Here is a 27,500-nt window from a genome sequence, read left to right as displayed (position 1 = left end):
TGAAGAAGTAGTCAACTTAGCACTATATAAATGCTTATTATTATTATTATTATTATTATTATTATTATTATTATTATTATTATTATTATTATTAAAAGAAAGGCATGTTTGTGCCTTTTAGCCTTTTGACGCAGTAGACCTCTGTGTTTTAAGATGCAAGTTTAACATGGAAAGTTCCTTTTTCCTTGACATGTTAGCTCTGTGCTTCGTTTCAGTCCTTAGTTTCTCTGTTCCTTTGTTCCAGTGGTTTTCTTTCTTGTTTTAGAACATGCGGTTGTGATTTAAAAAATGCTTCTGCTGCAAAGAATTACTGGGGTAGGCTTGATAGAATTATTAAAACAACAGCTTTTGCTGCCAGGATTTGTTAAAACACCAATAACACGAGCAGTTTATAGTTCATGTGTCGTGGGCTGGATACAACGTTATTAAGGGAGACTACGAACACGCAGCTAACATGTTGAGTCGCGCTCCTTTTTTTTCCAACATGGTAACGTTCCGTGCGCATGTGTTCACCTCATTCACTGTTTGCTATGGAGTGTCACAAATTCAGATCTTATTATTTATAGTATGGCCCTTGCTTGGACTTGGTTAGAAAGACGTTATTGGTTTACTTTGTTTACTCTGTTCTCCAGGTCCTGATCAACCTCGTGGCCCTCCCACAGGAGAACCTTCTGACAGGGAAGCTTACCGGCGTGGTGAGCCCAAAGGAGGGGCCCCTTCTGACTTCAGACCAGACTTTGTAAGATTATGTTATTTATTAACTATAGTGTGGATGCTAATCTGTCACAGATTTCATGCGAGTGCCTTCTTTGCTTTTTTTTTCCCTCCCGCCACAGAGAGGTGGAGCTGACGTTGGACCTCCAGCTGGATTTGGCCGTGGTCGTGGTGGTCGTGGTGGATTTGGTGCTCCACCTCCACAGTGAACAGACATTCGAGATCATTGTTAATAGCCTGGAAAATAAAATTTAATGCAATGAAAAGACGTTGTTGGCATGTGACTTTTGACTACAATCCATTCCCAAAGTGTTAGGAATCACGTTTTTTACTCAATATTAATAATAGGGAGCTTAAACAAGATGACGGTTAACGAGAATGTCATTTAATGAGCAAACACAATAGCTCTGCATGTCTTGCACTTGCGTTTTACATTTCTTTGCTGGTCTCGTCTTGACAATGATGTGAAATGATCAAATTTGAGGTCATGCGGAGGACACAAGCACCGTTCTTACAAATAATTTTATTCTTGCAATGTGGACTCACACTTAACATTCCGAGCGACTTCAAGTAATCGCAAAATTAATTATTACAGTAACAGGAAATAATATTTTTAGGCAACGTTTTTGTAGCCGTCATCATTGTCCTTTCTTAAGGTCCCTAATATTATTATCGCGATTAAGTGTTTGGACCATTAATTTTGCAAGTACTGTACTAATACTTTTGGTCTCCCAAGATATCAACCCACTACAAGCTTCCTGGTAAGCACAGGCACAACACGGTATAATCCTAGCAAATTTCCCCGAGAGGGCATATTTTTGAATCCTCCAATCTGATCAGTTCTTTGCGTGGCCCGGATTTTCCTATCTCCACCCATGGGCCTCGGTGAGATTTTACTTGTCGACTGGGGGATTAGAAGTCAATGGGTTAACAAAACAGATTTTTATTAGACAAGAGGCTTGGAAACGTTCAGTTTGTAAGTTGCTTACTGCATTTGCTACCGAGTGTGAACTGCAAGTCAACAATTATTGCAACATTGATGTCAGAGGAACAGAGAGAGGAAAAAATAAATAAGTTCTTCGCCAGCTAAGGCTTGGTCTGAACAACAAAACACTGTGACCTTGGTCTTGAAAAAGGGGTCTCGGGCAGCATTGAAGACCTTGGTTACAGTTTTTCACTATACGGACCTCCCAACAGGCAAATAACATAAGGTGGCTAACATTTGAGAGTACCCCCCGCCCCAAACCTCTCGCGAGAGACCCCAACGGAGAGCTTGCTCGCAGGCTAGAGAGTACCAGAATGCCCACTGTTAAATTAAAACTCAACCGAAGAATAACTGATCAATTTCAACTGCCATTATCCTTTTAATGCTACTCTCCTAAAAAAGGATGAACCATCCTCAAGCAAGCTAAAAGATAATTAACAATTAATAGGAAAACAGAATAGAATAAATCACCTAATTTACAAATATTAAATATCCATGGTAGCAACAATAATTTTAGGGTAACTCTGTAACATTTTTTTTTGGCTGTGAACAATAATATTATTGCCCAGAATGAAGCTCCCATGACACCCCCTTTTTTTTTTTTTTGGGGGGGGGGGTGGGGGGGAGGATAAGCAACAGTATGCATTATGTTGCCTCACCCTACAAGTAGTGATAAGGTCATTGGTTCAACTCCTGTTTGGGACTTTCGCTTTTTTTCCAAGCATGCCACTGTCGTCATTGATAAACATCTCTTCATTCATTGACCAGACACTAAATTCAACTCCCTTACTACAAGCTATCTGTCCTATCTTTTTTTAGTACACTTTAGCAATTCTTGATACATAAATCTCTTCACAAACAACAAGTGTACCTTAAAATCCCCTAAAAAGAGGGTTGGGCTTTGTCTATATTCTTTTGTTTGAAAAAAAAAGTAAAAAGCTTTGCTAAAGATTTCACTTAAATCTGGTAACATGTTTTCCATCCAGTGTTGCAGAACCAAAACAAAACTATTACCAGGTACTTACTATTGACAAAATTGTCATTATCAAGATCAATGAAAGCAGTGAAAGAAAGGCAATGTAACATGCTCACAGCCTAAATTTGAGATTAATAATTATAAACTCTGAACTAGAATGGAACAACATTGTTGGTAAAAGTTTGCTAGTTTAATAATAAATATCTTGTTAATTTCTGAACTTATCTTTGTCATAATTTTTATCGTATGTGAATAATTTAGTGTATAAAATTGCCAGACTTAAAAAACAGTCTTCTCAGTTTTTTTCTTGAGGATGTGTGAAAGCACATCTGAGACAAAGTTTCTATCGACCTTCAGTCACAGCTAAATTGTGGTTATTTAAAATGAGGGGGTGCAAAATGTCAGACAAATAATTTTCAAATATTTTGACCCTTCACGCAAAAAGGGGGCTTATCCAAATTTCACGCTATGGCTATTTTCATGGTCCTGGCCGTGAAAATTAATAGTGTTTGCAATTATTTAGTTCTATAGTTTTCTGCAAGATGAGGTCCTGGGGTATTATAGTTGCTTTTGCAAACATGAAACTAACTTTTGGACTGGCCAAGTAAAGTGAGCCACATTCATTGTTTTTCCAAATCTCCAGGCCTCGGTTTTTCAAAAGGCGGGTAATGATATGCAGCAGATGAACACCAGCAAAACCAATTGAGTTATCCAGTAGATAGTGCTATTCACCCTTTGAACAATCGAGGCCAGGATCAAACCAAGAATCCTCAAAAACATCACCCATGCACTCTACCAGATCAGGTTTTTGGCTTGAAGGAGACGATTCATACATTCAGTAACACATTTCTCAACATTAAGGGGAAATTCTCTTTAGCACATAAATCATCCCAATGTTATCCACTGACACGAACGTCTTGAAGTCAGGAGAGAAAAGAATATTCTTGGCTTGAACTCCCTTAAGGTTGAACTGTTGACATAAAGTGCCGTCTCTCTCCCACCACTGCAACAACATAAATTTTCAACACCAATGAGTTGTGTGCAAGTGTTATATTAGTAACTAACCAGGTCATGTCAAATGTGTACTGTAAAATTTTGAGTTGTAAAATGATCTTACTCAACGAGTTCGAAAGCAGTACTTTAAGACCTGCATTTTTTCTAGTTCATTTCTATGGCATGTCTGGGCCATAAATTTAAATGGAAAAACCCAGGGGCTGAGAAGTGGTTTGTAAGATATTTACCGCTATCTTTCGGTAACCAAATCCCACAGGAAAAAACAGAAGCATACTATGAAGGTATTAGCAGGTCATGCCGGCAGAACTGACCAATCATACTATTAGATAGTGTATGATGAGATGAGGGATACAATTTTAAAAAAATTAACAAAAATTATTTTTTATTCAATGTTCATGTTTTCATCTTGGCTTCAATATGTATTTTTCACTACAATAACATACAATATAAATTTTATGTTATGACTGGGTGGCTCATTGATAAAAATTCATGTTTATCCATGCTCCAATTTGAGTAATGATTAATATTACCGTCATTTTCATCTAAGTGTGGACACAGGATGGGAAAACATGTTCTTTGAAGTTTGAGTTTGGCAGCCGTTAAGTAAGCAGTTGAAACCTTTTGCGGGCGATAGTTCAGTTTATCAGATTAGGGTCAATTACCAAGAAAAAGTCTTCGATGTCCAGTCTTGCCATCATTCTAGGAAAACTTGCATGAACATCTCTCACACTTCGAATGATTGAAGACAAAACTTGTCACGTTTGCAGCCACTTACAGCATGTTTTCCCATCACATGTCCGCACTTAGATGACAACGACAGTATTACAGTTGTGGTAAACAATGAGAAACAATGTTGTTCACATGATCCAAAGAACTGCATTTTAAACAGAAATATTTCAACATTGTAACGTCTTCATCAGTAGAATAACATTGAAATATTTCTTTTTTAACACTGATTGCTACAATCTGATGATAATTTTTGCTTCCAGACCAGGAAAATGTTGTCCACAGATTCATAGCACCAGTCATACCTTTATGTTGTTGCTTACAGAAACCAGCAAGTCACTGTCTCTTGAGAACCAGCAACCGCTTACCCATCCATCATGCCGGCTACAAACTGCAAGCCCTTGCCCCTCACTGCCATTCCACACCTGAAAGAACACAGTAGATTTTTGCTTACCAATGCGGGCCAATTCCATCACTCTATTTAACACCCAAGTATGGTTCTTGAACCTTGGATCACCAAAAAACATACATGCAGTTGTTACTCCTGTTCAAGTGGTCATCTTAATATAATAATTATTTTTCTATGCTAGGGTTGAATCCATTCCAATTGCAATAATATTGTTCAGTTCCGTTTAAGTTGGTTCTGTTATCAAATTTCTTTCCTTAAACCATCCCACCCTTGGAATGCCTATGACAGATAGAGTTTTACAGTTATTTGGCTGCTCCGAGTGACATCCTAGCTTGGAGGGGGGTTGAGTAGAGTCAATAAGTCTTAACTCTCGATCCTTTTATTTTCTGGTATATTACTTTTATTGGGTTAGAGCAGAAATTCACTAAGAGGAGCAGAATGGAGGGATCATGAGAGTTCGGCAATGACTAGCATGATAAACCATGTATAATCATATTGTTGTCCCATATGTCATTGATCAACATTTTTGAGGGTCATGTCACTTATCCACTTTTTCCCCTTGGGTTTTATTAACTAATTTCTCTAAGCATATGTCCACCCAACTCAATATCATTACGCAACAGAGACGATAACATCCACTTGTTGCACACGATACATGGATTCTTTTACAGCCCTCATTGAAGTTGGTCTCCTTAAATCTTAAGCTTTTTTTTGTCTTTGCTTATTTGAATTGTCTCTTTCGATCTACAAGCCATTTCAAATCATGTCACAGCCATCAGGTGAGCAAGAACAAAATAAAACCTGTCCAGCCCCAGCAAAGTGAAATACATGAATAAAATGCAACAATAATAATTATTATTATGAATGACTTAAAGGGACATGCACACTGAACACCATTTTTTAGTCACATTACTTTGTATAAATTAAATTATAAATTATATATTAATAGACTTAAAATTAAATGAAAACCCAAGAGGATTGAAACAGATTTCAGGCATCGATACATTGTCCACACACAATGTTGATTTCAGGTTGAAGTAGATGCTTTTCAAACTAATAAAAACTAGTGTTCAGGTCGGCACAGTCCCAACACTGACTGTGTCCCTTTAAGATGCCCACTGTTAAATGGCCAAAAGAGAAGTGGAGATCTAGAGATCAAAGGAAAAGGTGGATACATGATATAGATAAATGAAATGCAGTTGCTGTATATTGATTTAATGACTGCGCATGCCCAAAGCAGAGAATTGAGAAGATCTACATGTATATGCATGGTCAGATTAACATTTAGGTAAATGCCTTCTAACCCTCAAAATGGAGAAACCAGACATGTTAAAAGATCACGATGATGATAGTGATGAATCAAGAATCTAATAAAAAATGTACGAAATGAAAAAACCTTTTTCCTATCACCATTATGATTTGACATGAAGGTTTCAGGAGTGGATTGCCTAAATTGTTACAATTTGAGCCAAAAACTTGTAGCCAGTCGATCAACTACTCACTCGGATTGTTCCATCATCACATCCAGTGCAGATGAACTGATTGTCTTGTGAGAATGACGCTGATCTGACACAGTCCGGGTGCGGTCCAAGGGAGAAAATCAGAGCTCCTGTATAGCCATCCCAGACCTAAACAGATGTTTAACAGCGAAAGATGAACTGAGCATACAAATTAAGATCTGTTTTCTTACAAATATCTGCTTCCTAACCTCCCTAATGCCACTAAGTTTTGGAGAGGATGGCAGTCAGTTTTATGAAAGAACAAAATGTAGATTCTCAGGTTGTTGCTGAACAATGCTTTGACAAGTGTCATGCATTTTTAAATACGCATTAATTTATTCATTTGAATTGGTGTGCAGTCTTGTACATGGTTAGCCAATCTAAGTTAAGTAGTCATTGGACAACATATCCTTTTTGACTTCATTTACTTTAGTATAACTATCTATCTAATCAACAAAATGATGTGTCCTTTCCACACACTTGCAAAGGCTTATTACTGTTCCTAAGTTTTTATTGGTTTCCCAGGATTACCACTAATTTGGTGTTTACCTTTGCAAATCTATCCACTGAAGCAGATAACAACCTCTTGTCATCACTTGACACATCACACGACACAACATATTCGCTTTTGCTGTGTTGGCAAGTAAACAATAGGTTTCCTGCCTGCACATCCCAAACCTAAAATGAAATTAATATTAGAATAGTGAGAGCAGCAAAGGGATATAAGGAACCAATATTCGTAAAAAAATGAAAGGGGGAATTAGGGTTCAGAGTCTCGGCACAACCAACATTCCAGGTCTTGAAATAAACAGAGTAGATGGCACTGCTGGCAGATGGTATAAAGTTCCAAGCCTTCTTGGGTTAGGATGTCATAATTTTATTATGCAATGGTTCAATTACCTCTATGGAAGGTTGAAGTTTCAGCTGGTCATAGTGTTCACAATATTGTGATCTTATAAAGCTTCATGTATGACAAAATATTATTACAAATTAAGAGTTATTATAAATTTATAAATTATCATAACAGATTATTGTTATAAAAATTACTCTTATTATTATAAATTATATTACAGGTGTCAGACGAGATTACATGTAGCAGCACATTCTAATAATTTTATTTTGGTCATTGTGATGATACTGCCTACTAGGAGAAACTGTAACACTTAAACCATACCTAAAACATAATAAATTATTATTATCTCAACCCTGCTATACTATACTTTGATCACAGCAAAAAAGTCACTTCACACCTTAAGTGTCCCATCTAGAGATGATGTAACAAGCCATTGACTATTGTGATTAAAGAACATGCATCTTTGTACACTGGCCATGTGACCCTCCAACGAGAACAGCAGCTTCCCTTTCACACAACAGTAAACCTAACAAAATTAAAAACATCAAATGCATACAAACAAGTTTATTTAATAGAAAAGACTTCTATAAAAAAGAGCTAACCAATAAATGGCCAATGTCAAATTAAATCTGCAAACCTAACATATTATGGGGGATTTCAACAGGCAGGTACAAAAGTCGGACCGGATCAACTCAGATCGCTCACCTCAGATCGACGTAAAAAAAAGGATAAGGCCAGGCCTCGAGAAATCAACCTAGCCCTAATCTTTTTGCTAACCTTGGGCAAACACAAAAGGTTTTGGCTTACAAACAGTTTTTCGCTCGATCCAAGGTGTGCAGTCCGAGTTGATCCGGTCCAACTTTTGTACTTGCCTGATTTCAGCCATACTTCTTGCCCATTCACCACAAATCTTCAGCCCAAAATAAGATTGACTACGGTACGTGAACTTTCATGGCTTAATGACAAGCAGCAGTCTGCTACAAAGTCTCTTTTAGTGGCTCATACCTTCACAGTGCAGTCATCTGAAACAGACACTAGCTTCTTGCCACATTTACTAAACACACACCACTTCACACGGCCCAAATGGTCTTTGAACTCTTGTAGGACTCTGCATGTGTCTTTATCTAAAATCTGAGGGACATATGATAGCAGAATAGATCAAGAACCTGTATTTCAATGCAGTGAGGTTTCGAGATTATTGTTCCGACCTTATACAGAAGTGCATGTAGAAAGCAACACATAAAATAACAAATAGTGTTAATAATACAGTTTGTGAGACATGCTTGGTTTCAAAAGAAACTGCCGCATCAGTGGGTGAGTGAAACACAAAACGTTAGTGCCAAATGAGTAAATGGAGGAAAAATTTGACCACTGAATTAAGATTTTGGCAGCTGGCTTTTTATGTGTTACAATCTTAATCAGAAAAAATCGATGTGACAAAGAGCTAATGCTGGAAATGTCAGCCTTAAAATCTCAACTGTTGAAGACAATTTTAATTGATTTATTAATTTATCCGTAACTCATTAACCACTGACAGTGATTGACTTATTCATGGCCTTCGCTCAATTTAGGAATTACATTTCACTGGCTTGAATAGTCACAGTTTAGTCCTTGTCAAGCATGGTCAGCGCAGTTTTTAAACTTAATAACTTTTGACTTATAGTGCGCTGGGTAGACAGAAGACTTAAAAGCTTTATCTGTCGACTGAGCGAGACTTCACCCTTCAGAAATCTTTTTTTCTATGTCTTTTGTATTTTTTCTATGTTGTTTTCTTTTCAGAATTAACTTAGTTTATTAATTATCTTAGGAATTCCTCATCCCAGTTGTCTTCTCTGCTGTTCATACCATCAACGCAGCGGTAAATTTCCCTCTATCAATTCTTTTGATATGAAATGACAGTGTTAACAAACCAATCTTGAAGACGACAACCAAAAATTGGACATTAATTAAGTCCTGATTAAGCTACATTAACTGTTGAAAAACACAAAAGACTAATCAAGCTACATGCATATGTAGTCAAGCTTATATGTTCTCAGCACATTTGCACTGGTGGCTCCACCAGCAGACCAATACTCATGACCAGGGTCTTAAAGTAACTGAGGAGAAAGTGCTGCCTTTGTAATTACACCCGCAAATGGACAAGGACTTGTTGTTATTGTAAAAAAAAAAACCAAACAACATTTGACGGTTGCTAATTTGAATTTTAATGTATGCACACTGACACCATTTCTCAGGAATATTTAATTAAGCTTCCCATTGGTGATAGCGTTTTTCTTTTGTTATTGAAACTATTGTTTTTCGTTTCAAATAAGTTTAAATAGCTTATTCTGTTGTACTTTTACTTTAGTGTGTGTAACCGTCAGTGAGTGATGAGAAGGGTTGTTCTACGTTGAGAAAAATAAAAGGACTGACTATAAACCGAAGGCCCCATCTCACAGTCATTCCTGTTAATCAACATTATCGGACATTAAAGAACTCACACACTGTCTGCGAAGAATAGGGGGGAAGGGGCCGGGGGAGACCCAGGTGTTGTGACTTGTCCTCCTTTCACATACATGCATGGGTTGGATAGGTGGGTGAGGTAAGCACCTTTACAAGCTGACACCTGATCTCACCCCAGAGAAAAGGAAAGACTTTGTAAAAAATCATGTGCAGTATAGAAATAATAACCCATATGTTAGTCCCTATAAGATCAGACCAACCTTATTATAACAAGAACTCTCCATCTTCAAACTGAATAATTTTACATGGGACTATATAGTCACTGGTTCCGTTAATGAACAATGTTATTATCGACCATGGCTGACCTTGACACCACCGTCATCCAAGCCAATGGCAACTTTCTGTCCATCACAAGTAAACCTCATGCTTGTAATTTTAGATTGTTGTGCATCACTTTGGGACAATGTTTTGACACTTTCACCTTCAAATATCTGCAAGAAAACATAATAGTGAACAAATAATAAGCCAAAATTCATCACGCACCTGACAGTAACAGCACATAAATTTGTTGGGATAATAGCCTACAAAAACATGTTAAACAAGGACTTTATCCATTAGCATGTTATTTGAAAATTACCATAAGCCTGTTGCAGGTGTCTGTTGTAGCAATGGTCAGAGAATCTTCTGAAAAGAGCACATCAAACACCATCCTTAGTTTGATTGAACCTTGAACTGTAGTTGTGTCAACGGCCCATATCTATTGAAGAAGAATAAGTCAGGAAAATTCTGGAATCTTTTTTTAGGTCCATGGCTGCTTTACTGACTTGTGGTTTTGAATTTGACAATAGATGCTGCCACAGTGAGTGAGCTGAGCTAGCCTGCATTGCAGACGTAATCTAACACCAGCTAGTAACGCCTGCGAAGCAGTGCCGAAATCCTTGTTCTAGGCCCTCCAGCAGCATACCAGGATTTAGTGCGTCCCATGATTGGACCGTTAAAAAAAAAAGGTTCAATTTGCTGTCAATTGGAGCACAAGACTGGTAATAGCCAATCAGGTTAAAAGGAAATTTGAAACGCATTTCCGCTTGTTCATTGAGTCCATTGGGGGTCCATAACAAGGATCTCCACGTTGCTTTGCAGATATTACTAACCGGTGTTAGATTATCTCTATGACGCAGGCTATGAGTGAGCCTAAAGCAAACAAATGAGGCAGTTCTCTAATCTAAAAGAACACATTTTTCTTCAAAATGCAAGGGGTTGTGGTCAAAGGCTCAAGGAATTGTGGTTATGCGTGAATGGAGGAGTTAAGATGAGTGGTATGAAGATTTGAGCCTGCTGTTTCACTGTCAAACAAAACAAAAATAAATTCTCATCATGGTGTCACGCAAGGTGACAATTCAGAAATTCATAATTCTGTATTTTCAAAACGAAAAACGTCATGAAACTGGATCGAAACTTGAAAAGCAGATTTATTTCTAGGTCATCTTCAACCTCCTTTAGATAAAATTCAAAAGGCCTTGATTTTAGAATTTGATGACATCACTGTAAAAACCATCTATTGTTTTCTTCTTCTCTCGAGTGGGGTCCAAAAGGAGGTCCAGTTGGGGATCCACGTTTTGTACTGTACCTGCTCAAGACTTATTAAAATCTCCCTTCAATTCCGTATATGAATCATCGTTAAATTACCGCAAGCTTCCTGCACAAGCATAATATTGAACATCTCCCTTTCCCTTGGCAGCATTTCTATCATTTTAGGTAAACTTAGTCTACTTATTAATTTTATAGGTCATTGCAATGTGCTAATTTAGGTCATGGGCCCCTCCGATCTGTACAAAGAACCATTAGCCCTTTGATGTCCAAACCAGCCTAAACCGGTCAGACTAAGTATTTTAATTTACTCACTCTAATGCCAGACAATAATTTTTGTACTCGTCAACGGGGAACCTCTGGGAGTCAATGGGTTAAAGCTTTAGTGCCTAAGCATACATCTAGAGGAAGGCATTTCAAAGATGCACTAAAATAAAAGCACATCTCAACTGCTCAGAGATGAAAATGAGATGTCTGATCAGAGATGTTTTCCACATACAGACACAGCTCACAGAGAAAAATGGAAATACCAGTAACATAGAGTACAATGATGCAGACAGATGGTGATCATGAGGAGGTGTACCCCAAACTGGCAAAAAAGCAGTTACTGTAATTTATTAACTATCAGCTAACAATTAACCAAGTAACTCACAAATTTTGCAAGAAAAAAATTTGACTGCACAAGAGGCTATGGCTGCTACATGATATCAATGATGAGCATATGCTATATTTTTAAATATTGACAATCAAAGACTATTGTGTCTGTAGTGTATCTAAAACTGAAGCAAACATCATTACATTACCTTAACAGTCTCGTCATCAGATGCTGACACAACCTTACTTGCGTCCTGTGAAAACGCAACACAGTGCACCCAACCAGAGTGACCCCTATTCACACCCAAACTTCCTTCACTAACTGCATTCCACATCTACAAGATACAAAACAAACAGTAATCAGATGGTGAAAGAAACATGTTGCTTAAAACCACAAACACCAAATGAATCTGTCACTCCCTATTAGTAACTTAAAATGATTCTTTTGGGGTATTGGGTTTTACCCTAATTGGGTTTAGGATTAACAAAATAATAGGAATAGGAATTTTCTACAAAAAAGTACTTTACAAACCGAGAAGCTGTTGTGGAGATCATCTGTGATCCAATGTTATTAAAAGACTGGATTACCGGTAATAATGATATAATTTTCCTTTTAACAAAAAATAAATATGGGTACTACATGACAAACTTTTCTCAAAAGTAATGGATCAGAAATTACTTCTGAGTTAAGCATTAGTGACATCCAAAATAATAATCAAGGTCATAGCAAGTGGAATCAGGTTACTTCACTTGCCTCCAGCACGGATTATTACAGGTATGACAAATATCATCAAATAAAAATTGGCACACGTGCACATTGCTTACATGTATGTGTGGTAGTGCAGTAACACAGCACTTTATTCCGTGACTGTCAACTGAGCTGCATTTTGTTTTCCAGTCTTCGCGTAATAATAATATGTAGCTCTAATAGCACACGATATTGCTTTGGTACCATATATCATTATATAGCCACGGTAGATGTCTTAGGTAAATAGCCCCCTGACAAGACATGTGGTTATTCATAAAATGCTAAAATCAAAACATTTAAGAAAATAAAAGGGAATCGCAAAACATTGGCTTCAAGGCTGACAAGTTGATCATTTTCAAGTTCCCTTACACCTTTTTTTCACCACAAGTTAACATGTCTACTCTGAGTGTCTGACAGCTTTCCAAGACAAAAGTTCACTGAAGTTAAGCACTGTCCGACTGGGTTAGTGTCTGGATGGGAGACCTCAAAATATATGACTTGCTGTCAGAAACATGGAACCAAAAATTCAATTGAATTCTCAAAAATGCAAACTAAGCAAGGTACAGATTATTTTTGCTAGCCTGCTTTATGCAAAACAAATGTTGAGGAATTTTTGTTTGATTCATATTTTTTATTTTCAACTCCTGAATATGTCCGCAAATTCCCATACAAATCATCATAATTTTAACTGATCGTGACGCTCAAACTGCAACGTTAGCTTGGCTACCTGTGCTGTTCCCTAGAACCAACCCTCTGAAGTTCAATTGGTCAGTTTTCAACGTGACTATAACGGCGGACCCAGAAATCCAAAACTTACACTTAAAGTAAACAGCTTTTGGAGAAAAATCATAAAGCTCAACATTTTGCCAGTCAGGTGTATGTTAAGCAAACACACTTTCAAAATTATCTGAAGAAACATAGGACATCATTTTTTTATCATAGTAGCACTTTTAAACTTTAATTTTATTTAAGTCATACCTGCACAGTTGTATCTGACAGACCCACAACCAAAATACTGTCATCGTAAGAATAAGCCAATGAAAGTGCTGTGGATGACAACTGAAGGCTTTTAAGCTCTTGTCCAGTTGTGGAGTCCCAAATCTAACAAGCATGAAGAATTTTAAAGAATAATGAACCTGACAATTTAATCAAAATTTGCAATATCAACAAGGTAGCATGACTTGCAAAGGTTAAAAAACCACTTGGTTTTTTGGTAAACTCTTACAAGGGAAAGAAACTATGCAAATTTTGCAAAAAGTATTCACCACTTCAGATGCTCGTGGGTGTTGATGCTGACTAATCAATGATTAGACACATTGCCGACACATCACAGACACACTTTTCTAGCTGACACATGCATTTTGATTGGCAAGCATTGGCCAACAGTTGGCCAACACATTGGTCAATGTGTGGGCCGAAGCATTGCTTGGAATCGGATTCATTACCATTACCAATGATTCTTTGTTCATAAAATAATATCTAGCTAATAGAAATAAAACCTCCTAAATTGTTAGGTGCAGTGTTGATAACCCAAGCATCATGACTTAAGACAGTTGTAACCTTTCCGATCTTGAAACTTTTTCCCATGACTATACCTAAATAAAGTAATTACTTAAACTAATCCTCACAGACCAATAATAGCTGCCTGATGCATTCACATGATGCATATATCTTATTTTATGTTTTAAAAAAAAAAGAACAATCATTATTATTGTATATGTATAGGAAATTGTATTCATGAAGGCAAAGGCATTTCGTGATTTATGGTCACAAGTGATGTTCTGAAAGCTCTTAAAATTGGGCATTACTAAACCACGAAACAGCGAAACAAAGCACCATGACCCCACCATACATTAAATACTAACCGACAAAGGTTGGATTTGAGATTAAATATCGTTTCACATGTAGGCCTAGAACGTTATTGCTCCTAATTCATTGAGATTATGATTAGGATTGAGATTAAGACTGAGATTGGGAACAATAACGTTAGGCCTAAAACGATATTTAATCTCAAACCCAACTTTTGTCGGTTAGAATTCAATGTATGGTGGGTTCACTGTTTCGCTGTTTCATTCTTTACTGTAGTAATGTCCCTTAATTTTTGGTGTTTCGCTGCTTCGTTGTTTAGTAATGTCCCTTAAAATTGCAAGAGCCATATTTGAGAACTTTCAAAACATCATGAGTGACTTTAAATGTTAATGAAAATGCACAAGCAAGTTCATATGATTTGTTTTATTTATTAAACACACAACAAAATTACTCTATTGCTGTGTTTCCATATAGCAACTTCCATACTGCACCCTATAGCCTATTTATGCATTCATCATTGATCAATCAAACACAGTATATTCTGGTGAGTGTATACTATAAGTACTATATATACTGAGGGAGTGTGGCTAGAGCAGTTTCACAAATGTGATTCCTGGATTTAGAGTTATATGTTGGTTGATTTTACTCTGTGATTTGATCTAAAGGTAAAGGTAAAGTCACTTTGTTTTTTGTTGATAGTTACGTTACCTCTTTAAGGCTGGTATCGATGGATGCTGACAGTGCACCCTTTACACCCTCTGTTGGCGCTCGGTTTTACAAGTATTTAAAGCTATAGCTACAAGGATCAGAGGAAAGTTGGAACAGATGTTGATGTCTCTGAGGATCACACTGGTGACCTCTTGCTCTGAAAGTTGTGCACCAACCAACTGAGCTACGCCTGCTCCTGCTGATCTGAATCTACCTTAAATGATTTTTGTAGTTACTGTAGGACACATAGACTTACTTACCAACTAAAACTTTACTAAGTAAAGATTATTGAAAAATTAACAAAACCTTAATAATAGTGTCTGAAACTCCAACTATACTGCTTCCTGTTGGCTTGAAACAGCAGTAGGTTACGGCAGAGTGTGTTCCCCCTTCAAGTGTAAACAACTCCTGTCCAGACCTAGAATCCCAGACCTGAATGAAAAGCAAACACAAATAAAAGCTTTTCCTTTGAAAAGGTGTTGTTCGATAGTAAGACAGTACTAGTATAGTATCCATTTCCATGCACCCGCTTTCAGTTCAGGGGTTCAGACCCACTCTGATCGTCAACTGAAGTATTTTTTTTTAGGTGTCTATAAGAGGCAATTGCTTATTTTGAAATTGTCTCGCTAAGAAAAAGGATCACTTCTCCCTTTCATATATAATTAACCCGTACTTCATACAAGTTAATACTTCAAGCTTCAAAATTGTTAATACAGCTATGTAAAATTGCACTTTCTTTATAGAAGTTTCAGGTGGTCTGTTGAGAACTGAACTTAAAATGACCAAACAACAACAAGGCACCTTGACACAAGTATCATCCGAACATGAGACTATCTTAGAGCCATCCGGAGAGTAACAGCAACATCTGACAATATCCATGTGTCCAACGAATGCGACAACTTCCATTCCTGTCTCACTATTCCACACCTAAAAAAAAATAAATTTTCTTTTTCAGGAAAACAATGTCATGAATATTCCACTGCCATTTTGCCATATTATTTTGGTCGAGAGAACACCCAAAATATGAGCCGGTAATACACTGCTAAAGTGTCCCGCTTTGACCCTTTTAGAACAAAGCCATAATATACGTACAGATGGAAAGAGAATTTTCAATAAAAGAAATTGTTTCAACACAATGTAAAAAATTCAAAAATTTAGCTTGTCATTGCTTGTGATCACTCATCACTTCGTTTATCCAGTCAAATAAAGGACATTTGAATGGTTTCGTCTGTGTTGTTTTTGTTATTCACATGCACCTTATGCAATCAATAAATTTTCAGTCAATGAAGGAAGAAGCCAGAATACTAGAAAATGGTGTAATAGTGGAATATACTACGCAACTCCCAAAATATCCGAGCGTATTATATGTTAAACCATTCAATAAGGTGTATTTTTGCATGACCAAACATAACTTGATTACTCCAAAGTTCCAATTCCAATCAACAGTTTTGATTTTCACCAAAGACTGAATCCAAACCACATTTGTCAGTTTTCGTTTTTTACAATCCACTAAATATAACTGCAAATGGAGTTGGAACTGGTAAAAAGCCAAACAGGCAGTTAAACGTTGAACTTCAGAGTCAGTATTTCACCAGAAAGACACCAAGATTAAGTTCTTGTGTTTAGACAGGCAAGAACCACTTAAGACATCTGGTACACCAAATTATGGAATGTACCAACTGGTCTTGGACACAGCCTGCTAATAAGATATTAGGCCTATTTATAAAGCAAAGTCTAATATCACAAAGGTGTCTTATTCAGGACTATGTTTTTAAGTGGACAAAGTGACTGAGCTGGTAAACTGTCTTCAAGGGGTGAGGGAAGGAGTTTACTTAATAGTCAGACTCTTAATGAAATGAAACAGGCTTCATGGATAGCAGGCTCAGAGGTTGCCTCCTGGAAACAATGTCATTAAGATTTATAACTTAACACTATAAGAAACCTGTAAGTCTCAAATCAAGAACACATTCAAAGATAAAGTGTTCCCACAGTAACTGGTTTTTTTTTTACCATTTAGTTCCTTTCTATTGGTGTTTGTAAGTTTATTTTTTCATGCAGAGGCTAACCCTACGTAGAGTCATTTGTTTGTTTTTTTGTTCATTAATATTAAACATCCAGTTTATTCATTCAGTCCTTTAATCAATTTCCTTTAATTATACTCCATTATTCGTTCATTTATTCAATAAGTTATAGTGAGTGAGTGAGTTCTGTTGCTAATTAGTTAGTTAGCATGTGAGTAAGTGAGTGAGTAAGTGAGTAAGTGAATGGGTTAGAGGTCTGAGGGAATTCAAAACTGATCAGAGTTATTTTATTACAACCAGCAAAACTGCATTATCTACCTTGACAGTCTTATCAGCAGAACATGACAGAATGTTTCTGTCATCAGGAGAAAACATGCAACTGAATACATCCTGATTATGACCTGTAAAATTCAAACATTCTCTTCCAGTGCTACTGTCCCAGACCTGCACAAGGAAACAGTAACAAAAACATTACCAACTCTAAAGGTGAGAATTATGGCGGACACAATGATGATGACAATATCAATAACAACAAAATGAAGTAATATGCACCTTATTCAATATTCATGCCAACAAGAATGTTGCTAATGGTGACAATGACGATGATTACAATGACAATGCAACATAAATATTTGCTGGCAGAAAATTCACTAATCTGTAGTTTATGCAATAATTCACGCATCTGTGGGTTGCACATACATGTACTATGCATTAATTGCCGACGGCACCAAAGTTGATTTTGAATCAATTAGTAACTTGGCTAATCTAAAACGAAGTGCAATAAAACAATATTAGTATAAATACACACATGATTATACAAAATCGCGTGCTCTCATTGGCTCGCTATCTCGGATTATCAGCCGATAATCACCTTGACTGACAAAATGGCTGCCAGTAGTCATTTTGCCACTGTAAGTGAAGATGATTTTGCATTGAAATGTTTTTTTTTTCTTTTTTTTTTTTTGAAATAATCACCTGTGTATTTATACTAAAACAATAATTATTCACCTCAGGCTCAGTGATTATCGTTGAGCCTGAGGCGAATAATTTCACCAAAGTGCAGGAGGATATTTACCTCGCCACTTCACAGCTTGGTATTGAAATAGCCACCACTTTCACCCACACTGAGTCTATACCACACAAGTTGCATGGCAAGGGTGATGGTTCTGACCATGATACCAAACTTATGCTGATGTTTACACCCTTAAAATATTCATAGTTACAAAGAACTGCTGCACATCAGGAGACACAAACTAATTTGGAGAACAGAAAAAATAGGTGATGAATACCTTAACCGTGTGGTCAGCGGAACAAGAAACAATTTTGGCATCATTACTGGAGAAGGAACAGCAGTACACAACATCACAATGTCCTTCCATGGATAGCAGTTGCTTGCCTGACTGGCTTTCCCAAACCTTTTGGGAGACACAGAGAATAATATTTTCAAAACTAAAAGGGATGTCTCAAAGAGCACTTCAAAGACACTTTTGAGAGCTCTTTGTATTGGCATAGCCCTTCAATCTAACTTATAAAGGTAACTAGTAAAAATGAATCTTCTTTCTGATGTTAAAAGGAGGGCGAGAATGCAGGGCTACAGTACAGGTCACTTTTCACAGGGAACCCAATACAGGTCATTGTGTGTTACCTATACTAATTTAAAAGTAACCCAAAACCTTCAAATTGACTAACCTTAGGCCAAACGTTGTTTTTAGGCCTAATGAGGAAGAACTACTGTACCTTTAGCATTTATTTAGTAAAGGTAACAAGTCGCAGTGTTGCATGACAAGTGACCTGTACTTTAGATCATCCTAAGGCAAGGCTGGAACAGAGGCAAGCACATCTCCTCTGGTGGTAGAGCAAGTCCACTGACACAATTACATGGTCATGGGTTTGAATCTCATTCAAGACTGGATTTTTCCACCCTACCAGCAGAGCCTTTCTTAACTCGATGAAAAAGAAAGGACTCTGCAGAAATCATGTCAAGTCTTTATTGAGTATGCACAAGCCATTGCTTGGAGACAGTGTCAAACCCAGGCCAAATCTCGGTCGCACTCCTAGACACCCTATTGATTTTCGTACTGAAGGCTTGATTTTGACTTTCGCCTTGTCATGAATATGATGCGCACGCTGCCTAAAACTGTTTGACCAGAGTGACTACTGTAGCTCAGAAATTTGGGCTGCGCCAACTTTAAAGACTTGACGGAGCCTCTCGTGCATGCCCTCTGGTAAGTTTTAGAGAGGCTCTGCTTGGAAGGAGGGATTTTCAATCTTCTTTTACAATTAAGATGCTCACCTAACTATGACAATCTTTCCAACTTTCATTTTAATATAAAAATTTACAAAGCACACACTTTTAATTACAATGTTTAGTATGCCTGTGTATTGTACCTTTACAGTTTTGTCTGCACCACAGGACACCACCTTACTTGCATCTTGAGAGAAGCAACAACCGTAAACAGCCCCTTGGTGGTTTTTGACAGTTATTAAGAGAGTCTCTTGAGATTCCTTCCTCTGATTACTAGATAGACACAACAACGCACAAGGATTTTAAAGATGTTCGAGCAAAAATATTCTCATAGTGGGTTTTTTTTACTTTTTGGCTTAGAGTTGCGGTATATGGTACTAAATCCAAATTGAGTGGGATCACCTACATTGGAGATTACTTGAGGCAATGTGGCACAGAGGTTTATAGGGGGCTTGCCTTGAGATCCCGGGAACCTGCTGACCACTGGTTGCATTTGTTCCTGGTAGTCCCTGGTTCAACTTATCAGCTGTACTTGTAAATAGCCAACTGGCTTGCATCCGGCCAGTTTGGATTCTTAAAAGTTGTTGTTGAATGTTCTGTCTGTTCTGTTGTGATTGTGTTCCATTGGCCTTGAAAAGCCTCTATGGGGAGTAGTCAATAGTACTGTATTGTATTGTATTGTTTTAGAGGAAAAGACTTACAATGCCCAGAGTTTGATTCAACAGTCATCATAAGGAGAACTTGTAGATATTCCACTTGTCAATAGAAAATCAGAGAAATAATTAACAATAACGAAAATGTTATGTGTATGGGTTGTTGGGAGTGGGTGCTTGAGATAGCAGCCTATGGTACCCCACCAGGGATGACATTTATCAACATTAGACACTATAACCTCATACAGCATCTTTGTAACTGCTATTGGTTTCCACAAAATAATCTTAATTTCATGGTGAAAAAATTTCATATGAAGGAACAAAACTAAAAAAAATCTTACCTTCATAGTGAGAGATTTTTTTTTAGTTTATCTTGTGGATCAACATATTTGTGATTGTACTCTGTAAGAACTTTTACTGTATGTGAATGTCAACTTCAGTGAATGAAATGACAAGATTTATTTGATCGATGGTGACTTGGGAGTTTTGGGGAAAAAATCCAATTATTGCAACTTTGATGTCGAACCTACAACCTAGCTTTCAATCACTACCTCAGATGCTCCAGTACTGCGATATATATAGGAGACTTGTGGGAGCTTATGGCCATTAAACACAGGCAGATGCCCGAAAAATGTGGGAATGGTTCCCAAGTAGTTGGAAAGTTTTTTGGTTATGAAACACTTTCTTATTGTCAGTAATATTGAACATTGCATAACTAGTACTATGCAGTTTCTTTGTCTGAGCGATATTTTTGTATCCTCAAAGGGCGAATTTTTTATACATGTACTTTTGACAATCATTGAAGTCAAAAGAGACAATTAGGAAAAAAGGAAAATCAATTATTTTATTACAGAGAAATAATCATTTTTATTATGTATAGCACTTCATGCAATACATGGAATTGTTCCATGCCCAAATTTACATTTGCCAAGACCCTAGCTGTTCTGTTTTTCTGGGAGAAATATTTTGCATCCTCGCAGAATTACTCTTTCTTGCTCTTAATTATCACTGAAGTCATGTGAGACAAGTGACGCTCTCCTAACCTCCAGTCAAGATAAAAGTTTCCTTGAGCTGCCATTTCGGAGGCTTTTTGCTGTGCTTCCTTGTACACTTCAGAGTCCAGGGATTCACTTAGGCCCATCTGGATCAGATCAGGAAGTGGTTTCTCGACAAATCGATGAGCGCTGACACTGACAAAATGATGGAAATCTTCTACAACTTTCAGATCCTAAATTAGCAAAAAATCCAAAAATCAAAGTTCTTGCTTTAAGCTAGCCAAATACACCGATATCATTTACATTATGAAACCCCTTCACACCTCAAATGCCCTAGGACACCACCCCCCCCCCCCCCCCCCCCCATTCAAGAGTAAAATCGCCTGGCATTTATAGACAGAGTAAAACCAATATCAGGAGTCAATGGGTTAATGGGGACATTAACCCATTCACAGCTTAAATTCATTCCCCTTCCCCCATTGATGAATAAAATCGTCTGGCATAAAATAGACAGAGTAAAACCTCTTAATATTAAGTAAGTGTCACTCTCATTGGTCAATGGGCTAAAGCTATGGTAGCCCCAATAAATTTTAATGGTTGTTATTGATGATGATAAGGAGCCACCATATTACCTTATTGTCTACATTTCCTTTCATTGACAGGTAGTCATTTAGTAGATCAGCTGGTCCAGTGACACTCAGCTTAGCTGCAAGCCACTTCAAATCAGTAACAAGATTCTTTGCCAATTGCACTTGTCCAGCCTTCACCATGTGTCGTAAGAGATTCCAGTGTATGTAGCCATCATCAAACATCTCACTGAATTTCCCTGCAATCATTAAAAGTCACCATATATAGGAATAATGGTTATTGTAGTCCCAACATACAAACATATTACGGATACCGACACACGACTGGCAACCATGCCACAGTGTGCAGAATAATAAAGGGGAAAATTGGCAAGTTTCAAAAATGCATTATAAGTTATGTTATTCACCTGTTGTATGGTCTGTTGCATGGTCTGTAGTATTTATGCAAAAATGCACATGAGGTCTACAGTACAGCCCCTTTATTTCTATAATTTCTGTTATAACAAAGAGAGCTATAGTATACATGTTGTGGTTCTACTGTAGGTTAAGACGTTTTCATACCAGTTCTCATTGTAACTCCCTCTCCCTCTCCCTCTCCCTCTCCCTCTCCCTCTCCCTCTCCCCCTCCCTCTCCCCCTCTCCCCCTCCCCCTCCCCCTCCCCCTCCCTCTCCGCAGATGAAATTAGAAAATTAAGAAAGAAAAACCTCTGGGACCAGGGTATTCATCAGCTAATAGAAAACTACATCTTTCACTCCATCAAATTTTCAAGCTACATGTACCTACAGTATCTGTTTGTCAAATTAATATCGTTCCTCACCCTTGTAAACTTTCCTATATCGCTCCACAAGCTTCCTGTGAAGTGCTTCTGCGTTTTTGGCTTGTTCTTGAAGAAATGTCAGCTGCAGGTTATGAATACTGTAGAATGTACCCATAACATCTTCAGATTTCACCGTTCTTCTGGCCAATGACTTGTTCACCAGGTCTTCCATCCAGTCTTCTACAACTTCAAACTGCCGTTTTAATAAATGAAAATATCTTTTAAAACATTTTGGAATTAAGGAGGATTCCTAGAGTTTTTGGGCTGCACGCAAACTGGGCAATAGTATGGTGCGTAAACCCTAAATCGTGCATGTTTTTCTGATTCTTATGACGTCAGTGTGACCAAATCTGTAAAATTAACTGCTAATTTTCACATGTTCCCTTCCATAATTTTTTTTTTAGTTGGCTCAGTTCTAACCACATGCAGTTCCTATCAAATACCCTATATTTGTTAAAATCTGTCAGAGCTAATCAAATATATTATTTAGAAAAATGACAAATTACAGAATATTGGCAAAACCGTCCGAACAACCTTGACTTTTTACCACTTCAAAATGTCAGGCAATATCATTTCGATAATGTGGCAAAGAATAAAAAAGTCTCACTGAAGGAAAGTATAGAAATACTAAAGAATTTAGGCCAAAAATAAGAACATATCTGTCTGTCATTTGATGTGATGTTGCCATGGTTATGGCCATAATCCAAAAATTGACACCCAAAAAATAAGCCATATTATATCGGTACCCATACTGGTAAATCTCTCTCGGGGAAACTTTAAGAGAAATAAACTAGGCTTCCTTTTGTAACTTGTGCCCTGTGGTGAGGGTATTCGCAAATACTCTAGGGAGCCACCTTAATTAAATAGCAACAATAATCACATGCTTAAAGTTTCACGATTAAATGCTAAACTATTAAACTTGAAGACTAAAGACTAAATGCTGTCCCCACTCCTTTGAACCATGCTGATGACCCCCTTTTATCTGACTTTTTTGTTGTTGTTGACATCTATTTGCATCTTATTTAAGAGAAGGATAAAATTATTAATTTTTATTAAAGAATACAACCACACTTTTGACTTTTAAGAACATGTTTCAATGTTTCAAACAACATCATATCAAGACCATTTGGAAAAGGATAATAATTATTATTATAATTAAATATAGTAGTATGTGTATATACTCAACCCTGGTAATTGCATTTCTAGCTTTCTGATTGGCTAGCCAAATCCTGGTTACCAGCAAACAACCAAGGTTTTCTCTTACATGGGAAGCAGTGTGCCAAGTGTTGGTGTGTCAAAAAGAAATTTCAACACGAAATTTAAGTTTTGTCCAGCAAAATGGCTGAAAACAACAGGTTTGGAGAAGTTCCACATAAACATATTCAATGGTACCAAACTATGAAGTTCAAAAGCTTGTAATTGTCACTGTCGATAATTCTACGTTTTAAGATTACATAACAACAACACAAATGTTTACCTTAACCTATTGACTCCCAGGGGTTCCCGATTGACGAGTTAAATCATCTGGCGTTAGACAGAGTGAGTTACTAAGTCTGGCCAGTTTAGGCCGGTTTGGACACCAAAGGGTTAATGTTTTAATTGTCAATGATACTAAAGTACAATTATTATTCCATTCATGCTTAAATTGGATAATTATGAGGTGATTATAGCCAACTCGGTGCTACACGCCTCCTTGGCTATTTATCCCCTCATATACAATGCGTACTCATGGGCCGGAATAATAATTATTGTTAATTATCATTATTAATGGGCACACTATTTCCCTTTTTACCGAAGTAGTGAGCATATAAAAGGCCTTTTGTAATAACTTATTTTCTGGGAAAGATCAATCACCAGAGTTCTTAAATAATAATATTAATTATTGGAATTGTTCACAACAAAAAGAAATGCTCCACACCTCTTCATCCCAAAGAATACAAAGGACTTGAGCTGGGACCTTGGAATCCTCATCAAACAAAGCAAAGTCATCATAAACTTCTCTAAGCTCATCGTTCAAGTTGTTAATACTCATGCGAATTGCTTCGCTCAGTGTCGGATACTCGTACTCAAACTTGGGTTTCAGTTTGCTGACATTTTTCTTTCTCAGCTGACTGACATAATACTGCCACCTTTTGGGGTGATCCCGAAGCAAACCACCAATCATGCTTATTGCTAAAGGGGAACCATTGGTAAGATGAAATATATCTCTTGCTTCCTTTGGAAGGGACACTACAGCCTGGTTTGTCCATTGAGCTAAAATTTGAAGTGATTCATTTTCAGTAAATCCTTCACCAACATGTACTTTTGCCTTTGACCCTCCAACAAAGTTTGCGATCCCAGCATCACGAGTGGTCACCATGATACGGCAACGAATGTCAAAAAATTTGACGTCACTTGAATGCCACAGATCATCCAGAACCAACAAAGAACGAGGGTAATGATGAGCAAAAAGAACTCTTAATCTGTCCTTCGCTTCTTCTGTATTTCTGGGTGGTTGTCGACTGTGATCTGGATCAAGTCTTGCGCAGAGATTTTGCATTCGCATTAAAAGTTTGGACTGGTCAACAGGGCCAATCCGTATCCAATGAACACCTCCTGGAAAACACTCTTCTAAGAGAACAGCAGCTCTGAGAGCCTCTGAACCCAATACAGTCTTCCCACATCCAGCCATTCCATGAAGAATAACCCAACCAGCCTTTTCCTTAAGAGCTCTCAAGGCAGTGCGAATCTTGTGAACCTCTCTACCTCTGTTTGTAAAAATAGTAGGACGCTGTGGAACTCCACCCTCGAGTAACACAGAGTCCACTGAAAAACAAAATAATTTTGTCAATTAGTGATTACAGCACTTTCATTCCACTGAGCAAAAAAATTGCCTCAGCTTAGTATAGACTGCAAGCAGTCTCTCTTTTGCTCTAAAATCACGAACTTGTAGGTTGGAGTTTCAAACTGGCTGAAGCTGCTGGTCGCAAATACCGTGGGCATTGGGTAATGTGAAAACCAACCCCCATGGTATTTGCAACAAGCAGCTTCAGCCATTGAAATTTTGTTTCAATGATTCTGGAGCAAAATAGAGACTCCGAGCAGTCCAAGCTTAATATGAAATAGATAATGGTGTAAATAACAATTTAGTATTAATTAGTGACCCTTGAAATTATAGAGAATGATATCACTGGATTGGATTAAATCAAGAGGATACATACTATAAATTTTTGAAGGAGTCCTTACTAATACCCTGTCAATCAGAACGATTATAACTTCCCCTCAGTAAAGCAGTGTGGTAGTTGAATAGTTGCTTGGGGTGTCTGATCTCACAGACACCCCTCTCTTCATACAGACAGGAGTCAATCTTTGCTCCATACTGTCTAAGGAGGGGAGGGGAGGGGAGGAGAGGGCATGGGGGGAGAAGGGGTGGGTATCCCTGCTGGGAAACCTGTAATTCTCCCAGTCACTAAACTGGCATCTCCTTAAAATAGCATGATAATATTCATCAATCAGGTTATGGACAACATGTAGCAGCTGCTTTGCAAATTAGCACTTCTTAATGCACTTTCTGTCTTTGCATCAGCATGATTCTCTCAATTTAATTGCTTCTTGATCAAAGATGGATATCAACATTATTACATGACTAAAGGGGTCTGAGGGCCAATAAATTAAACCAGCCAAGCAGCTTGCTTCATTTCTTGTCCAACAGGGCCGATATTTTACCAGTATCGGACCAGGAATTGTCCTGAATCATCACAATCAATAACATTTGGCACAAGATTTGTTGTCTCCAAAATCAAGATGGTGGACAGCACAAACTACTTTCTCGCAAAAAGCAAAAATCAATGCAAATCTGAATGGAGAGCTGACACAGAAATAACCTGTTTCGATCTTCAAATACTAAATTCAAATTCAAATTCAAATTCAAGGACTTGAATATTGGTGAAGCATCTGAAAGGATGGAATCTTCACATTCAAGCTCAAATTTACCCAGTCATAATTATACAAAGTACACAAATCCTTAATACAGGTTCCAGTCATGTAATAAAGCTCTTATTAAACAAGCTTTCCCAGGACCGTACTGGGAGAATAAAAATTATTATAGACCCTCAGTGTCTCCTGTACAGACATTGTACGTACTGCCAAAGGCTAACATGTCTTGGGCTGATGTTCTCCCAGTAAAGCCCTTGGGCTTGGTCAATATACAGTAGGTACTTACGGCACAGTATACTAAAATGATCCTATAACGCAACACTCATACGAGTCCCCTGAAAAGTTTTGGAAGTGAGCAGTGCAACAGAAACCAAGTTAAGCTCTTAGACTAGTCTTTTATACCCTTGTCTCCTCATAAGCTATTCCTTATTCGTTCATTTTTTCATTTACCTTTTTCAGTTATATCTCTAACATCAGATACAGCTTTTGGTCTCTTTAAGTTTTCCTGTAAAAGCTCCACTAAGTGAGGATAAGGTTCCACAAGTGAATCACGGAAATGATAGAATGCTGCATCATTCTTTTTCTCTAACAAGTCCAGAAGTTTCTCTGCTTGCCTTCTTGAAGTCTTTTCAGCTCTAATCAGTTCTGCATCATCTAGATCAAAGACCATTTTACTCCGGAGAAAATTAAGAACATCATCTGCAATCAGATCTGCAACTATTTCAACTCTGTTGATTGTGAGGATGTCTCTGTGTTCTGTAGTCATCAGTTCTACTGTTGAATGCATGAAGCAAGTTTTAGTATGGTAGACTCAAGAAATACAATGCAACTCCTCAACTACAGAAGATGCTTTAATCCTTAGCATCCTAGAAGCATGTATGCCCAGAGATGCAAGTACCATAAAAGCTTGTGTATAAGCCACAACCTCCAAATTTAAAGCATGATATTGAGAAAAAAATAAAACTTTGAAAAAGCAATCTCGACTGGCAAAAAAGTTGTTTGTTTGTTCAGAGTTGTTTGTGATATAAAACTTGCCAAAATCTGATGCTGTGTATTTGCAGCGACCTTGGGAAGTTAATCAACACTTAAAATACCTTTTAAAAGCTTATCTTTAATTGATTTCCCTATTTCTTGGGACTGACAACACTTGTCTTCATTGTTCGAATCCAAAGTTGAAACAAAAAGAAAGATCAAAGATGAAA

At 37.4% G+C, this 27,500-nt stretch overlaps 2 protein-coding genes across 3 annotated transcripts in view; one reads left to right on the top strand and one right to left on the bottom strand.

Annotated features, from left to right (window-relative positions):
* Positions 1-980, top strand: part of LOC138014392 (small ribosomal subunit protein eS10-like) — an 8,702-nt gene extending 7,722 nt beyond the window's left edge. For both annotated transcript variants that reach the window (XM_068861453.1, XM_068861452.1), the window contains exons 5-6: positions 633-739; positions 837-980. In XM_068861453.1, the coding sequence (XP_068717554.1) occupies positions 633-739; positions 837-923 (194 nt within the window). In that variant the 3' untranslated portion in view covers positions 924-980. The remainder of the gene's footprint in view (positions 1-632; positions 740-836) is intronic.
* Positions 981-2,058: 1,078 nt separating this feature from the next.
* LOC138014391 (apoptotic protease-activating factor 1-like) overlaps positions 2,059-27,500 on the bottom strand; it is a 30,847-nt gene continuing 5,405 nt past the window's right edge. The window contains exons 2-21 of the mRNA XM_068861451.1: positions 26,749-27,072; positions 24,302-25,188; positions 22,384-22,576; positions 21,611-21,804; positions 21,027-21,211; positions 19,474-19,603; positions 18,375-18,500; positions 17,404-17,529; positions 15,866-15,991; positions 15,371-15,496; positions 13,526-13,648; positions 12,009-12,134; positions 10,256-10,375; positions 9,984-10,109; positions 8,182-8,307; positions 7,574-7,702; positions 6,873-7,001; positions 6,327-6,452; positions 4,721-4,840; positions 2,059-3,678 (exon numbers count right to left, since the gene is read on the bottom strand). Coding sequence (XP_068717552.1) covers positions 3,532-3,678; positions 4,721-4,840; positions 6,327-6,452; positions 6,873-7,001; positions 7,574-7,702; positions 8,182-8,307; positions 9,984-10,109; positions 10,256-10,375; positions 12,009-12,134; positions 13,526-13,648; positions 15,371-15,496; positions 15,866-15,991; positions 17,404-17,529; positions 18,375-18,500; positions 19,474-19,603; positions 21,027-21,211; positions 21,611-21,804; positions 22,384-22,576; positions 24,302-25,188; positions 26,749-27,072 — 3,689 coding nt within the window. The 3' untranslated portion in view covers positions 2,059-3,531. The remainder of the gene's footprint in view (positions 3,679-4,720; positions 4,841-6,326; positions 6,453-6,872; positions 7,002-7,573; positions 7,703-8,181; positions 8,308-9,983; positions 10,110-10,255; positions 10,376-12,008; positions 12,135-13,525; positions 13,649-15,370; positions 15,497-15,865; positions 15,992-17,403; positions 17,530-18,374; positions 18,501-19,473; positions 19,604-21,026; positions 21,212-21,610; positions 21,805-22,383; positions 22,577-24,301; positions 25,189-26,748; positions 27,073-27,500) is intronic.

This window comes from Montipora capricornis, chromosome 8, assembly GCF_036669925.1.
Source record: "Montipora capricornis isolate CH-2021 chromosome 8, ASM3666992v2, whole genome shotgun sequence".
NCBI lineage: Eukaryota > Metazoa > Cnidaria > Anthozoa > Scleractinia > Acroporidae > Montipora > Montipora capricornis.
This window is presented reverse-complemented; position numbering and strand designations above follow the sequence as displayed.